The 16680-nt window shown below is 45.7% G+C and overlaps 1 protein-coding gene across 7 annotated transcripts in view; it reads right to left on the reverse strand.

Annotated features, from left to right (window-relative positions):
- ENTPD1 (ectonucleoside triphosphate diphosphohydrolase 1) overlaps window positions 1-16680 on the reverse strand; it is a 57125-nt gene that overhangs the window by 7753 nt on the left and 32692 nt on the right. For 4 of the 7 annotated variants that reach the window (XM_040606374.1, XM_040606376.1, XM_040606372.1 and 1 more), the window contains exons 2-3: window positions 1155-1288; window positions 596-713 (exon numbers count right to left, since the gene is read on the reverse strand). In XM_040606374.1, the coding sequence (XP_040462308.1) occupies window positions 596-713; window positions 1155-1288 (252 nt within the window). Of the gene's footprint in view, window positions 1-595; window positions 714-1154; window positions 1289-3268; window positions 3407-4249; window positions 4346-14587; window positions 14776-16680 lie in introns of those variants that run through there. The other 3 variants (XM_040606375.1, XM_040606373.1, XM_040606370.1) reach the window with 3 other exon arrangements.

Raw genomic sequence — 16680 nt, forward strand, 5'->3', positions numbered from 1 at the left:
ACAACACCTCCCCACAGAGTGCAATGATCCACGATGGTCTAACTCTGTTCCTTGTTACGTGTATCCTTGGGCTTCATTTACGCTTCCTAAACCACACAACACCTACACAGCTGTTAAGTAGAATAAGAAATAAACCATGACACGCGTAAGTTGAGCAACCTTGTCCTGCAAGCCCAGTGCCTAGGTTGCACAGAAGCCTGGAAAAAGAGCAAACCATGCCTTCCCCTCTAGCTGCCTGACATTCGTCGGCACTTCAGCAAGGGTGCATGCAAATGTTTTATTTAAGTACATTCTTTGGTGTAGTTCTTCCCAAAAAGGCAAATGTTTTATCTAAGTACATTCTTTGGTGTAGTTCTTCCCAAAAAGCACTTACTTCCAAGCATCCTAAAGACAAAGGAAAAAGTGGATCCAGCTTTCCTCCCAGGAGGTCAGGCACATACATCTATCCATGGGAAGTGGTGGGATATAAATTAGCTCACAGATACAACACCGTTTTCACTATTGGCCTCTTCCTCCAGGTTTCTCCTCCCCCCACATTAGTTGCATTATCTCTTCTTCATCCCATGCCCCTTCCACAACTCTCTTTTTCTCTTACCTTCGACTTTACACACCTCCACCTGCTGTACCACCCCAGTGTCGTTTTCCTTCTCTGCTGGCCACTCGTACACATACAGGTTAGTGTGGGATGACCCCGCATCCAGCACAATCCCATACTGTGGGCAAAACAGAGCTGTCATTGCACCTGAGGCACCAAACCAGAACAGCATATGCCAGTCTCCACACACAGGGGGACCAGAAACGAACAGCCTGTCTCTGGCAGCTGTGGGAACATGCTCTTCTCAGTAGTGCTTCAGTGCAAAGTTTCCATCAAAGGATGCAAGAGCAGAGAAGCAGCAAAATAGGGACTGATTACCGAGGAGATGATCCCCTGTGAAGCTGTATCTGTTTTTATCACAAAGATGTAAAAGGAGATGTTGAGGAGCATGGAGCCAGAGAGAGAGGTTAGCCAGACCCAGCAAGGGCAGCAACATGTCCTGGAGCATTATTCACACCTAACCCTCCCGCCCCCCACCCCCCCCCCCCCCCCCCCCCCCCCCCCCCCCCCCCCCCCCCGGTTTGGCTTGTTTTCCTGTAAGAGTCCCAGCATGCAATACCTTAATGTTCTTCGGAAGTGGCTTGTTTTGGGTCACTGCTACAGCAATTAAAGCAATTACAGCCAAAGCAGAGAGGAGTCCCAGGATGAGTAGAATCTTTCTTGTCCAGGACATCTTTGGTTTGGTACCTGTGACTAGAGCAGAAAAAGGATGTTAATATCCCTGTAGCCCATCTTACCTCACACCCCAAAGGTCTTCAGGCACGTTCCTGCAGTTCCTTTCCACCACAAAGCAGCTGGTTTTGCCCATCCCTGCCCCATGTTCTCACACAGGATTTCTTAGAGGCAGAACTCAGCACTGGTGTCCTGCAGATTTGCTCTCATGAGCCATGACACATTTCCATGGGCTGCCCTGTGCCAGGTGGTGATGAAGTAGGACCTCAAGATGTAGCTTGTGGTTAGCCTGTCCTTGAGATACCTGCAGGTGACTGAGCCGCTATATAGCAAAAGCATCTGTTTGAGGCAAACACCAACTTCTATAGCTCTGCATTTGGCTTCATAATCCCCAAGAAGCTGAAAGAACAGACAGCTAATATATAAACTGTGTAACCTTGTGGAACCCAAAGCTTTAACTCCTGTGACATTTTGTCCTAGTATACTTTGCACTTCAGTTTTTGACAATGTATATAACAGATTACACCACTAGTAATGCACTTAGGAAGTCTAATGCTAACATTTTGGTATACAGCAGTCAGTCCTAACAATGCAGTCCTGCAACTTGGCAATGCTACATAGAAAACATGATCTGCATCCTTCAGGGTATTAAGAAATCTATGGAGATTTTTGATGCCAGTTCTCACAAGGCCACTAAATTATGAATAGCCTGTATTTGCAGAATTGGTTTAATATGATTAAAAATCACACACTTTGCAAAACTTGTACCAGTCTGATTCCTTAACTGTTACTGATATATTTGGTATGACCTATCTAACAAATTAAGATTTTTGCAGTTTAAAATACATGGTTAGCAGTAGAATACTGTAAAAAAAAAGCCACTTATGGCTGATGGAAATAGTTCACAACTGATATGGCATTTGAACTTTCAGAACCAATATACATGTACTTGCATTTGTTAGTGGCTAGCATGATGCTGTCTTTGACATTTTGCTGATTTGGATTCTCCTTCGTATATTCCATGGTGGAAATCTCACTTCACAACTTAGGATCAGCCAGTTTTGGTGTTGTTTAATAAGATACCATCTTACAATGAAGTTCTGGAAAGGGTATCAGCAAAAGTATTTTTCCAGATTTATAATCTAGCTGTAAATTTAACACTTAAAATTAACAAATAGCTTCAGCACTCTGGGGGACATACCTGTTCCCATTATGACATGAAATCCATTTTGACCCACACTGATGCTCCATACTCAAAAGCACTGACTGTCTGGCTGCTCACACGGGTACTAATTTGTCTGCTCCTTACACAGATATATTCTAGGAGATGTTTAGAAATATACTACAGGTCATCCAGGGTGATAATACCTCTGTGCAACCACATCAACTATCTTCATGCTCCAAAAAGGTAAGGTGACTGAACCTGCTCTGCACCTGCAAGCCAGTGCTGGAGTTCCATAGGTCATTCTCCAGCCCTCAGGTGGTACTGGGTCAATGCTCCAAATCCATCCTGGCACCCACATCATGCATGCAAATACGAAAAGCATTCATCTCCTGGACAGGGCCATCTTCTAACCACTCTGGTTTCACATGAAAGTGGTCCCACGTGCCAGTACTATACAAAGTGTTACCCAGTATTACAAATAACCCCAAACCATAGAGTTATTTTCAGAAGTTAGCCCAAGTGAAAAAAAGCAATGCACCTTTGGAAATCTCTAACTGTAGGCAAACAACATCTTCCCACCTACCCAGAGAAAACGGAGCCTAAAAGTGCCAAGAGAACTCGCTTTGAAGATCTCCCCGCAGGCAGGTCCATGGAAACCTGACACTGACCTGGAGCTCTCTGCTCCCTCTCATCACGCTTATGTGTAAATCTGCTGAGGCTAACTGTGAAATTTGGAAGCTAGTTATGCTCACATTTTATGAGTGCCTACTAGAGACACAGCACGCTTGCCAATAGCTCCAAGAATGCAGCTTAAAAAAATAGTCTAGTGCACATACCAGACAGTGGGAGGTAAGAATGCATTTTATACAGCTTTATTCAGAAAGGTCCCAGAACTCGTGGCTTGAAGTTATTAGAAACAGCAAAGCATGACAGCTGGGAGACTTTTCTTCTTATTGGAGAGAATAGCTGGCTCAGATTATGATAGCACTGAGCATCTCTGTTGAACACAAATCATATTAATGCTAGAAAAATGAATAAAACCACATACTATAATGTAGAATGAGCTGCACAGTGTAGATATGAAGCTAGCATGCTTGAAAACTGAAACTTCTGCTGACAGTTGCACAGCACATCCATGTAATTACAGCCACCCTTATTCTAAGATCTTGCCTAGAGGCAGCCACAGCTTTGTTGGGTGTTCACTGTCACAGAAACAAAGGATGGGTAACTTTGCATCACTTCTATGATTTCCAAACTTCCTGTTGTGATGGGTGTTGTCTGTTTGCTGTATCTTTTAGCAGCTGATCTGAAAATAGCAGCATTAGCAGCAAAGCAGGAACAATTTTCTCGTTGTAATGGAACATTCCAATAAACAGCTGTAGAAATCCCTTATCTGTAGGCAGAGGCATAACTTTAATTGTCTGCATCCCACCTGCAACCTGAGATTAGTCATTTTTTTTTTCCAAGGCACAGTATTTTCTTAACCCTGAACATGACTTTTGCCTGAATTTTAGCTCAGTATCATGAGAACTTTTCAGGACTCTGGGGGTTGTAGATATGTGATTTCATTGCTGTATCCCACACCAGAGCATCCATCTGTGTGAACTCTAATGCTACCAAGCAGCATTTTGTTGAAATCTTTCATACAAGAAAAGGTAGCAAATTATAAGCATAATCCAGAAGGCAACCTAACAAAACAATAACCTTCCAAACAGCACTCAAAGCATACAGGTTTGAATACTTGATGATTCAAAAAGACCAAACCACAACATTGCAAATCCAGATAAAGAATTCAATGTAATTAAAATAAAACTCACCTGCCATTTGCTCACAAAGGTATTTGAACAAGTTCCCTTTTCTGCACACTTGGTTATCTCCATCAGCTCTACACACAACTGCAGATTCCACAGTGGCTAAAGAATTAAATCATTCCCCAGACTCCTCCAGATCCTTTGTACCCCACGTTCATGTTGCTGAATGCTGTGCAAACACCCCTCAGTCTCCGCTAAGCATGGCAGTACTTGCCCCTCTAGCACCTCTGATTGCCAGGCCCAGGACTTTTCTTCCACTAGCAGTTTTCCTCAGCTAAAGATGAAATAAGCATGATCTCTCTCTGTGCCCAGCCAGAACCCAAACAGAGACAGATCTCCGCTCTTCTTCCCATACTGCCCAGTGTAAGTGGTGATAAAAACATCATGTAAGGATGTAAGTAGGCATAGAAATGATGCTGCTTTTCTTCTTCCCTGCCCCAAAGCTCAGAGCCACCTGGTGCTGGAGCCCTGCACAGCCACACAGGCATAAGAACTCTCCAGATGTTGGAGCACAGTCCAGCTGCTCAGGCATCTCCGTCTGTTTCTAATTTTAGTTTCTTTGTTTTTTTGTAGGGGCTACTACTGGTTCCGTACAGTGATTGGTGCAGGTCCCAGAACATAAACAACTCTAACATCCTTTCTGTCTCTAAGTTAGCTATCAACTGAGAATGACGTTGGCAGCCACTACAACTAACAGCAGTTTTGCTGCAGACACCCTGAATAACCCAGGAAGGACCACACTAGCATGAGATGCAGCTCTGTGTGAAGGGAAGGAAGCAGGATTGTTCTCAGTGTCTTCCAGAGCCGCAAGACAAATAGGAAACTGCTCCTCCAGCTGACATCACGCTAAGTCACTGGCAGCTCTGTATGCCAGGAGATGTCACTCATAGCCAAGGCTGCCCGCCTCCCAACTTCTTTCTCACCAAACAAGACTTAGCAACAAATGTTAAAAGGATTCAGGCAACCAGCCGCTTTTAGAGATGCAATAAGTAGAGGCTAAGGCTGGCTTAAGGACTGAAATTAGGATGGCAAAGCAGAAAAGGAGAGATGCTGTGCATAGTCCAAAACCATGCTCAGTTCAGATAACCTCAGTGTGACCCATTGTCTCTAATAAATACAAACACTGCTGTAAGCTCTGGCTTAGCACAACAGCTACAGTTTGCTCTTTCCTTTGGATGCTCATGCTCAGCCTGTTACACAAGAGGCTGTAATACAAGGCCATCACTATTCTACTGCAAGAGTGCCACCCGGACAGAGGCAGCTCCCACTGTCACCTTTATGCTCTCAGCACACCTCTGTACGGTGAGAAACATTCTCATTTTCAGCTTTAATTTATTTATGGCCAGTCTATTCTCTGTCCTTGTTCCACCTCTGTCTCGTAACTTCTGCAACTCCAAATCCTCCTGGAATTTATTCTCTTAACCAACTCATAAGCAATGATCTTTTCTGGATTTTTGTCTTTCCAGACTTTTCCATCTATCTGAACAGTCCAGCAGCCCTTTTCTGCATACAGAATAATCTGCTTTTATTTTCCTTAAGCACTCTGACCACAGCTGCAATAAGGTTAGCCTTATATTGTAACATACCTGTTACACCAGGAGGTGATACAAGTCCCAGCCTAAACAAAGTGAGGTTGGGACTTGTACTACCTCAGACACACGATCACCTACCATCACAGCCCACGCTAAGTCAACCCAGCAACTCTATTTGATCGTATTTAATTGAATTAGCCCTGCTACATGCCGTAAGCAAAGGGAGTTCCAAGACACATTGCCTGCTGCCCACGAGGCTTGGAGTGACAGCAGAATAAGACAGTGTCTTATGCATCCTGCCCATCAGCTGGCAGCTACCTCTGCTGCTGATCACCCACATTGCTGCTGCAGTCTGTTGGGAGTCTCTCCAATAACTGGTTTCCTAAGCACACGTCCAGTCTTTGGGGGGGAGCTGCTGGATGCTCCTGTAATCACGTAGCTCAGCAAATGGGAATACAGTCTGCAGAGCTCCTGAACCTAAACATATCAGAGAGACACAACACAGTGCTGAGAAGCCACTGAATTATGATCCATCACAAAAGGATGCAGGCATAATTGAAGACAGAGAAAATGAGAACAGTATGAATTGAAACGAGTCAGATGCCAAGGTATCTTCACAGCAAGAAGCCAACCTGCCTGCCTGACTGCCAGCTGAAAGAGCACAGGAGCCCATGGCTGAAGGGTGCCTGAATCCATCAGCCATCTGAAAGCATCCAGCACCTGTGACTGGCTCTGTGACACAGGGTGGGCAGCCTGGGCAGAAGGGGCATCTGTTGGGGCAAGTGCTTGCAGACAAACAACATCCAGGTCAGCAGAGTGCCCAGTAGACAGGGCTCTGGCAACACAGTCCATGCACATTTATTAACTGGCAGGAATTCGTATCTATGAAGTTCTGCTGGCAGGGAAAGGGGATGGGAGCAGTCAGTGCTGCTATTTTTCGAGGTGGATAGGAGGGAACGCATGTTATCCTCCTGCTGAGGAAAAACGCTATTTTGGTAGTCATGAAGTTTATCAGTTTGAATTGCACACTCACTGAGGCTGCTGAACTTGCATCAGGTTTTGAGGTACGCTACCTAAAAGGCACTCCTGTCTTCAGATTCACCACAACCAAACATCTGAGTCCATAAACACTCAGAAATGCCACACTGATTCATTTACCAACCCTTTTCTGAAATCTTCTCTGTCCCCATCTGACTTCTTACTCATTCTTCATCTGCCTTTTTCATTCAGACATGCTCTTGTTCAAGTTACCTAGGAAATTCTTGCTGCAAAGCAATGTAAACCACCTGTTTCAGGCCAACATACTAGAAAACATATTCTTAGGCTGGCGAGAAGCTCAGGTTTGTCTTAGAATACCCATACAAGTGCATATAGAGTAAGTGAATTGCTTTGGTTTAAGAGGTTTTATTTCAAAATACCAGGGCAAGACACTGAACATGCTGAAGTTAGAATTCAAGCTCCAGATCAGGATTTTACATCACTTTTTACAGCTGTTACATGAAACAGTGTGGGAGGCTCTGCTCCAAGTTTTAGTTATTCATGTGGCAAAGATCATGGCCTAAATACTGGTCTGATCTCTGGCTCTCCTTGTGGCCCTACATACAATTACAAATACACATTTACTGGATTAATTTTTTCCAGATTAAATACTTCTAAGTGCTGAGTACAAACACTGAAATATCAGTGAAACTAATAATCAAAACAATGTAGTATGTTTTTTTTGGATGGCATCTTTCAGAGATATCTGATACTTTGGAATCACACAGCCCTACGTGTCTTAAACTCCATCAGACCTATGGATCTAGGCTATGCAGCTGGACAGAGTGCTTGAATTAGTCTGTGCCAGGTGCACACACACGTGTGTGTGAGTGAGCTGGAAGATGGTGTAAGGAATGTGCCTATAGCTGTGATAACACCAAGTTGGGAGCAAAAGCACACTGACACATAGGGCTGGAATGAATTCAAAATAAATTTGATAAATAGGGGAGACCCTGGGGAAAACATCCAACTGGCTTGAGTAAGGACATGAGCTAATACGACATTTAGAAAATAGCCATCGTGGTGAACAATTGCTTAAGTAGCACTTCCAGAGAAAACATTCTTGCAGCCATATAAGTTTGCAGTAATCTTTCCCACCATCTAGTGCTGGTAAAGCCTCCTGTGAAGTTCTATGCCAAAATAATGGACACTGCCTTTCAGGAAAGATGTAGATCACTTGAAGAAACTCCAGAAGAGAGCAAGAAGAAAGATCAGAAGTCTAAAAAATTGACTTAAGAGGAAAGATTGAAGAAATTGGGTTGTTTAGTTCAGAAAGAGAAGAGCAAGGAAGACCTGTTCTCTGTCTTCAGATGAAATGCCACCGCTGCTGTAGCTGATCTTGCCTCACAGTAGGGATGGCTCGTGGACTTTCTTCCAGCTCTGTTTCCTCAGTTCAGAAGGCAGTTAGCAAAAAGAAGACATGTTCATCAGCCATGCTGTTAGCAAAGACCAATGCAATGTGTATGCTCTCCTCATGGGATACAGATGCATTTGAATAAATCTGTTCCCTCCATCCTCCAACAAAGCTCCAGGTTGCATTCAGACATAAGTCAGGCATGGCAACCACCCTGCTATATGCTGTTCATATGTACAACATCGGTTAGAGTGGGAGCACCTCACTCTCTTGCTGCTTTTAGAGCTGTGCCTGGGATACGACCCCAGGGAATTGCACAAGACACATCAGAGGACCCCTGTTTACCTGAAAAGAAGAAAAGCACATGGAAATCCTAGAGAGCTGGTGGGTATAAAAGCTGAGCAGCAGCAGCAGGAGATGGACACAAAGGAGCAGGCAGCACACAGGCCCCTTCCTTCCCTTCCGCAGCCGGCGGCGGCACAGAGGGGCTTTGTGCTCAGGGCAGTCCCACGGTCCTGCTTACCCTGACCCTGTGGTGTGGGTTTACTGCTGAAGGAGTGATGTCTGGTGGGTTCCAGGCAGGAATCCCTGTGACCCAGGCTGCCCCACCAACAAATTCCCTATTCACCTTGTGTATAAAGTGAATTCCCCTGCCAAACACCTTCCCACGGCACCCAGTAGTGCTGTGTGCACTGCTCAGCCTCCTTGGTTGCTCTACAAGGCACTCACACTGCTTCCCATCCCTGCATCGTAGCCCCTCTCCTTGTTATTATACACCACCCCCATCAAAGCTTTCCTGATGCCTGTTCATTAAATATTCTCTCCACAGGAATATATTCTTCTGGCTTACATCCCAGTCAGACCGAGATACTCAATATTCTCAAAAGCAACCACCAAGTGGTGGGACACCACTGACACAGTGACCTTTAGACAGTGTTCACATTTATATGATGTTTACTGAGCTGCCAGGACTGTACCCTACTTGTACTCATTTCTTTAGGATTCACACATCAAAGAGGTTTTCAAATCAGAAGAAACAATTGTTATCAGTTACATCAGTCTCCTACCAAGCAACTTCTGGTATTAATTTGCTACCAGCCCATCAAAGCTATATTTTAACAGGAGAAGGTTTATTGCCATTACCCAGAAAGCTTGAACTTTCATCAAAAATGGCACCACCAGGTTTCCTTCTGTGCTCAATATCCCTACATTCTTCTTTGCTCTTCTTAAATCTCTAGCCATAATTTTTTCCTTATGCTTCTTTTGACTATCTTCTACACTTTGCAACTTCAAATGTGCCTTAATTGTAGGTTCCTTTTTTCCCCCTAAATATGCATCTTTTAGAGATGTTATTATTTTTCAAATTAGCATAACGTTCAACTGTTGGATTAAGGCTTTTGAGGAATAGAATAAGAAATTAATAGGCTGCTTCCGATTAGCATTCCTATTTGGCTATTTTAAATACTCCGCTGATTCAGCTTAAGTATTTTTAAATTTGGGAAATCACTTCTTCTAAGAGCTACTAGATGTTATTTGTTGACACTGAATAAGTGTGCATTACTTGTATAATAATTCATAACTCCCACAGTAATGTTTCTCTATCGAGATCAGGGCTGATATCCATTTTCCTTATGCTGGAAGTAATGCATGGCAAGTTATGAGATATCAGCCTTGGTTTTGAGGAATTACCTTGGCATTCCCTAAAATCTACCATCATATTTGCTTTCTTCATCTCTATATTGACGGTTACACTCTTCTCTCTCTCCGGCATCCTGGCTGGTAACAGGCACTAACCTTCCCCTGTTCTGGTCACTCGTTCCCAGTTCAGTCCCATGCAGCTATTGTGTACAACTAATTAATGGTTGTTGCCGTTAAAAGACAGCGGGGCCACGACTTTAATAGGAAGATTGGTGATGTGTGAGTCCATCCCAGCACAGCGCACCCTCCCCTGTGCCCCATCAGCCACCCACACCAAGGGGATGTAGAATTTGTCATGGCAAAAGAGAGGAAACAGTCTCCAGAACAACTGTTCCCCACTGTCAATACACATCTTGGGTCAGCAAGTTCAGAAACTTCCTGGAAAACAAAGTCCTGAGCACTGCAGATACTGCTGCTCCCAGCAAGAGGTTCTGGCAGGGGGGACAACTACAGAGAAAACATATACATCCCCTTACCACCCACAGCACGCTCTGCACCCGGCGCTTACAGTGATGCCAAAACACACCCTCCCAGTAGCCACCGGTTTCCCTCCACGCCCTCTCCACTGACAACCTCTCCTGCCTTGAAGGGGCTGAGGCCACCAAGACCATCGCCATGTCTCAAGGATGTTTTTTTCTGAGTCACAGATTCCTGGGATCCCCTTGCGTGTTGAGCAACACTACCGCTTTCAGGGCTCACTTCCCCAGCTTCCAAAAAACAACACTGCTGCCCAAAGTGCCGCATGCGAGCAAACAGCAGCTGCCTGTGCCACTGCAGCCGGCGGGAACACAAGCTTCCCAAGTATTTCTGCACAGCAAAGCAACTAGCTTTTCTTGAGTTTCACTTCCCGCTCTGGACCAAAAACCATTGGAGACCAATCGCAGAAGCACAAACTGTTCCAGGCTGCTGCAGCATCAGCAAAACCACTGGCAAAACCCCTGGATGCCAAAGGATGGATGGTGACTGTTCCCCAGCAGCCCTACATGCAAGTGCGTATGCTGGGGACTGCTGCAGTGCTTACGTGTGCCTGGGATTTTGCCTACACCTGAATTGTGCCACTCCTTTTAAGCATGATTTCCAGCACAGGTGTTTGCTCTTTTAGAGGAGCGTATCTCAGGCTTGCAAGACACCCAGTGAGTTTTTCCTCCCTTGACATGCATAGCACCACGTGCAGCATGGAAAAGTGTAGGTACTTGCCCTTTGCAACTAATTCTAGCAGATGAAGCGAAAGGCTCCTTTGCTATCCAGGCAGGACAGCAGCCCCACTGCCTCCTTCAGCAAGCCAAGGTCAAGTCCGCACGCATAAAAAAGATAGCTCTGCCGTTAGACACTTCCAGACTTGCCCCCATACCTCGAGCTGTCAGCACGGCTATCTCCACTCCTCATTGCACAGCACAGGACAGGGAACAGCTGGGATGGTTTCTGTCTCCTGCTGAGGAGTGCATCCACTGCCTAGGCTTTGCGGAAAAATACACTGACTTCTCAGAGGTCAGCTTTAATAACTAGGATTCCCACAAGCCATGAGGAGAATCCAGCTCATGATATTTGGCATGAATATCACGCTCTGTTCCTCATGCTGCTACAATTTCCATTTCAAATAGCAGGAAACAAATTACCCTGTGGTATTTTTCAGGACAACCAATGGGAAGGAACATTAGACCAAAGCCTGTGGCGGGGGACAGGCCTTGACAAAGCTCCTGAGTATAAGAGGAGAAATACTTCTTGGAGGTTACAAAGGTTAAATATGCTAAATATGAATCTAAATTTTCATGGTCAAAAGAGCACCTTGCAAGGGCTGAAGCCTCATGCAGACATGGAACAAAACAGCAAAGGGGTTTTGCTGGACAAGCGGGCTGGCACAGGATGTGATTAATCTCTCAAGTTCAGATTGCTTATTACCAGGACCCACAGTGAATCCTGGGGAGAGCTAGGCTTAGGAAAAGAAACCCATTTATAATCAAACCATAGTTTGGCCTTCAATTTGTATGCCTTCATTACTCCCCCCTCCCCATCTCCCAAAGCCCTTGCCTCAAACAGTTCAAAACACAAACATGAAATATTTTGGATAAGGCAGCATGGGCACAGAGTGGTAACAAGGACAAAGTACGGTCACAGGAACCTGTCCTTCTGACAGGCGCACGAGCTGCCCCGTCCCTGTGTGTCACACACACGGGGCTGCTGCAGAGACATTAAACCACCATCACCTCGGGGTGCCTGAGCGGCCCCCCGGCACCCTCTGAGACTGCACCCAGGCACGGGCTCAGCAAACGGACACGGCAGCTCCCACCTCTCACTGCATCTCCCCCAGAGGAGCACGAGCCGCTCTCTGTTCCCAGCAAGGAGGTGCGAGCAGGGAAGTCCCAAACTCTTCTACAACACTTGGCTCCAGCTTTCTGCTCCATGATTTAGCCTACGTGTCCAAAGCTGCTTACTGGGACAGAGAAAGAAACACTCCCTACCATCAAAAGCCAAGAAAACGGAGGTTACTTCAGCTGAAGAAGCGACAGGCTTGTGACACAGCCACTCTGGCGAAGGAGACCGGTTTATAGTATGGAAAAGAGCTGCCAGCTGGCTCTGTTAAGATGAGCACAGCTCCTCAGAGCAGGAATGGCCAGCAAACCTGGGCCCATGCAGAAAGCAGCTACAGGTCCGCTGCTTCCCTGCCACGGCTGCATTTCCCAGCCTCTCTGAGCACCGTTCTCCCTCTGCTGATGGGAGGTCCCAAGCCCAAGCTAAAGCCCACCTTGCAGCCACAGGATCCCCAGCCCAGCTGCAGCAGCTGCAGCAAGTTCACATGAGCACAGGCTTCCTTCCTCACGTCTCCTGCAGCAGCAGGGGCAGTAGAAAGGTTATTTATTAACAGCTCTGGGACAAAGGAGCAAGAAAGAAAACAAATCCATTTATAAACCAGCTAAAGAGAAAACTTGTGATTAATGGTCTCTGTAATTCTTTAAGTGTGGCCTGGAGCTGCCCTGGCATCACTTATTGTGGTGCTGAATCAGCAGAAGAGACCCACTTGGGCAGTAAATAGTCCCATAAGGGCAGAATAGCCCTGAAGAAGAAAGCACTAACTTAGGCAGCATCCTGATTTTTCCTGGCTTCTGCTAGGATTCGGGAAGACTGATAGTGGTCAACTTTCTCAGCCTAAATACCAAGCAATGACTCACATTAGCATCTACCTCTGCAATCCAGGACGTATGCTTTCCTCTGGGACAATTTAGAAACAGGATAAGGAGAGAAACTCATGTGAGAGTTGTCTCAAACAATACCAGTCAGTGCTAGCTGAGCTCTCAGATACGACCATACCAATCCTGAGTACTTTGGCAGACCTTTTCCTTTGATAAGGTTTCTCAAGGGAGGGGGGGGAGGAGGGGAGGAGCACAAAAATAACAAAACACTGTTCTGTTTAGCAGTTACCCATAGCAGAGAAAAGCTGAGCTAAAGTTTCCAACAATTATCAGTACAAAATCCTAAAATAGACATGCAATGTACCATTTTTTAATTTAAAACTGGCTGGGATAGGAGTTCCATCGTTGGATTGAAAGCTGTATAAGAGCACAAGCCAATACATCGAGATGACAAGACACGTTAGAACAACAGCATGAAAATGCTCAGTATAGAACTGATATGGATGAAGGAGCAAAAGCCTCAAGCAGAAGTGACAAACTGCACTGTAATTCATTGGGAGGAACTGCATATCCAGGGAGGACAGATAAATAATGTCCAAGGTATCTATGGAAACCACCATCCTACACAGGAAACAATAAAACTTGGAAAAAGACAAACATGAGAAAAATAACTCAAACTTCAGATACTTGTAAGGACAATGATACTAATTGAAAGCAGGATTTGATCCCAAAGAGATGGTGGATCACTTAAAGAGATGTGAAGTACAGAAATGAGGGCTAGCAGGCTGAAGGAGAAATAGGAGCTGTATGGTCACTCTGCAAAGAGGAACCTGCGTGGCTGTCTCCTCTCAGCAGATGAGAGCCCGAGCTTTAAAATCCATTTGTAAACTGATGCGGATCCCACACACATCTTGTTCAGATGACTCTCAGCAGTGGGTTTCCTCCTGGGCCACGACCTGCTCACCCTATACACAGACACACGGGAAGTCAACTTACTTTGGGTGGAAATGGTGAAGGCAAAAGACAGCTAAGTAGTTTCAGCTTTGCACTTCCCATCATTGAAAGCATCCAACAACTTTCCTTGTCCTCCTGTTCTGTTTTGTCTGATATTTTTGCCCAACAATTTTCAGCCCTCAGAGCCTCTCACAGCTCGGTTTGGACTTGATCACTTTTTTGCACCACCAATCACACCAAAACAAGAACTTCTTAAACTCTGCTGAGATTACCAGTTATAAACAAAGGCTTCACACCTTTCTCTCATTTAAGAATGGAGTAGTTTTTAGTGTAGCTATGGTACAGGAAATTAGTGTATCAACAGTGCGAGAACTTACAGAGCAGGAAAATGTGTGTTTCAAAAAATAATTTCAGTCGCACTCATGCTCACTCCTCCTGCACTCACAGGCACCGAGGTCACCCAGGCATTCTGGCAGGGTCCCGCATGAGATGGGACCAAGGCTGCCAGATGCCAAGTCCTCACTGCATCTGTTTGGCTCCTCTTCAGTGGCAAGCTACAAATTTTTGGGCAGGTCTTTTGCCATCTTTAGGAGCTAACACTAACTATGGCATAACCCCTTTGTCTTGAAATCTCTCTTACCTCATCCCCCAAGAGTCCTAGGACAGGTATCTGCTCAGCGCCCTTTTTTGTTCCCCATTCATTTTGGGTCCCACAGTCTGCCTTCCTGCTGGGAGAAGAGGAGGAGGACTCGCACACGGGATGTGCTCCGATCTTGCTGTCATCCTTCTATTACCGGAGCACAATTTTTTTTCCCCAAGGAGTCATCTGCGCAGCGGCTTTATCAGCACCCATGCCTTCTTCTGACAAGCCATCCATGCAAAGCTTATCAGGGCACATGCTGCTGGGTTTGTCACAAACACCACATTTGTCAGTGTTTACCCAGTTTCAGTGCAGTCGGTCACGTCCTTGGTTATCATTACAGACCATTCTTTTAACCCTTGCTCTGTTGCTTCTTCCAGTCCTCTCTCTCTGTCTCTTACAAACACACACATACCTCCATTCATATTTCCTTCAGGCCAGCTGTAGTATTTCTGCTTCTTCAGCTGCATGCCTGCCTTATGCATGGTGTGCCAGGACCTTTGCATCACAGGTCATCACTGCAGCTGTGAAAAGGTCTCCTTGGCTTGGTTAGGTTATGGGAGACTCTAATAACAGCAAAGGAAGCAGATTTTAGAGCTGTTCTGGGGTCTGCTCCTGCATGCAGCTCTGCTGCTTGGATGTAGCCAGGTCTCCTGCTCGGAGCTTGTGCCACAGCATGCACCAGTGCAGCACCAGCGGCAGTCCCCAGAAATTAGAGGATGCTGAAATCCAAGAGAGGAACAATGCAGCTTGTCCCTGGGTGTCAATACCAGACTTACCAGGAGGGATTTAAACCAGTTTACACCCAAGATCTCACTGACAATGTTACAGCTGGAGCTGTTTTCAGTCTGTCACGTGCTGAGCAGCTCCCAGTGACAGTATGGGGTGAGACCATTGTCACTAGTGTAGTGCAGACCTGGTAGCGTTCCTATGCTAGGCTCGCAAGGCAAGGCTGGCATTAACCTCAGCTTCCCCCATAAAGCTCCTGGCGAGACAGGATAGCTGCAATTATCCCATAGCAGTCACAAGACTCACAAGGAGGCTTTTGTGTGCACATATTTTCTCATGCTCGTGTCACAACCTTCTGAGTCCAGCCTTCTCTCAGCCCATGGACACCAAGGCCAGGACTGTCTCACTACTTTCCCACTATTCCCAGGCTCCCCTTGACTCTGTGGCTTTCACAGCTGACTCCAGCTCCCCAGCAGTGCTGTCTCCCCACACATATGGGGAACTAATACCAAACAGGTAATGCTAGAGCTGACCATCATGCTTTTCCATCTGTTGAAACCCAGCCTTTCCCTAGTAATGAAACATAACATTTGTCACAGTGCTTTCCACCCATAGACTGCCAAGCACTTTACAGAGGTCAGCACTGTTAGCCCCATTTCCCCAGATGATGAAAAAGCACAGGAGAGCAGCAAATATCCAGCCTGATGCTCTGTCCCCTGGACCACCTCATCTGCTTGTCTTGGGAAGCTCCCATGAACCAGGGCTCCTAGCATGCTCCCTCCTGCTGAGAGGTGGAGTTCCCAGGGCCGGGGAAAGAGCAGCACGCTTTGGCTACATCTTACATTCATCTTCTTTCATTTTGATATATTCTTTTGTGTTCTGCCAGACTAATAACAACTTGGAGATTGTCAGCCTAGTAAAGTTCATGCACAACTCGTGCTACAAGATCTATGTAGTTCTGCTACCACTTTAAAAATGTGGGAGAAAAATGGACAATGTCATTTAGGCAAGGAGAAACACGGGCAGCAGAGCCCTGCAGCAGGAAAGAAGGCATCCTCCATGCTTCCTTCCCGCAGCCTGACTTCAGGGGCAGAGGCAGGAGAAACCAGCAGGAGTTAAAACAGTTACTTGCTACTTTAGGCATTAGGGACTACCTAACAGCAGTCCTGATGTGTTATATATAACCTCTGTGAAATGCTAGTAAACCTAAAGACTAACCACTACACCACACCAAAAGTTCCTGAGATGTGGTTTGCAATATATTACAATGCAAATTTATGGTTACAGTCTTCTGAGAAGTAAATGGGCAGAAGAGGCTCTCCAAGATGCCTATTTACAGAAGGGCATCTATTCCCAGCCAGGCT

The sequence above is a fragment of the Falco naumanni genome, chromosome 9 (genome assembly GCF_017639655.2).
Source record: "Falco naumanni isolate bFalNau1 chromosome 9, bFalNau1.pat, whole genome shotgun sequence".
NCBI lineage: Eukaryota > Metazoa > Chordata > Aves > Falconiformes > Falconidae > Falco > Falco naumanni.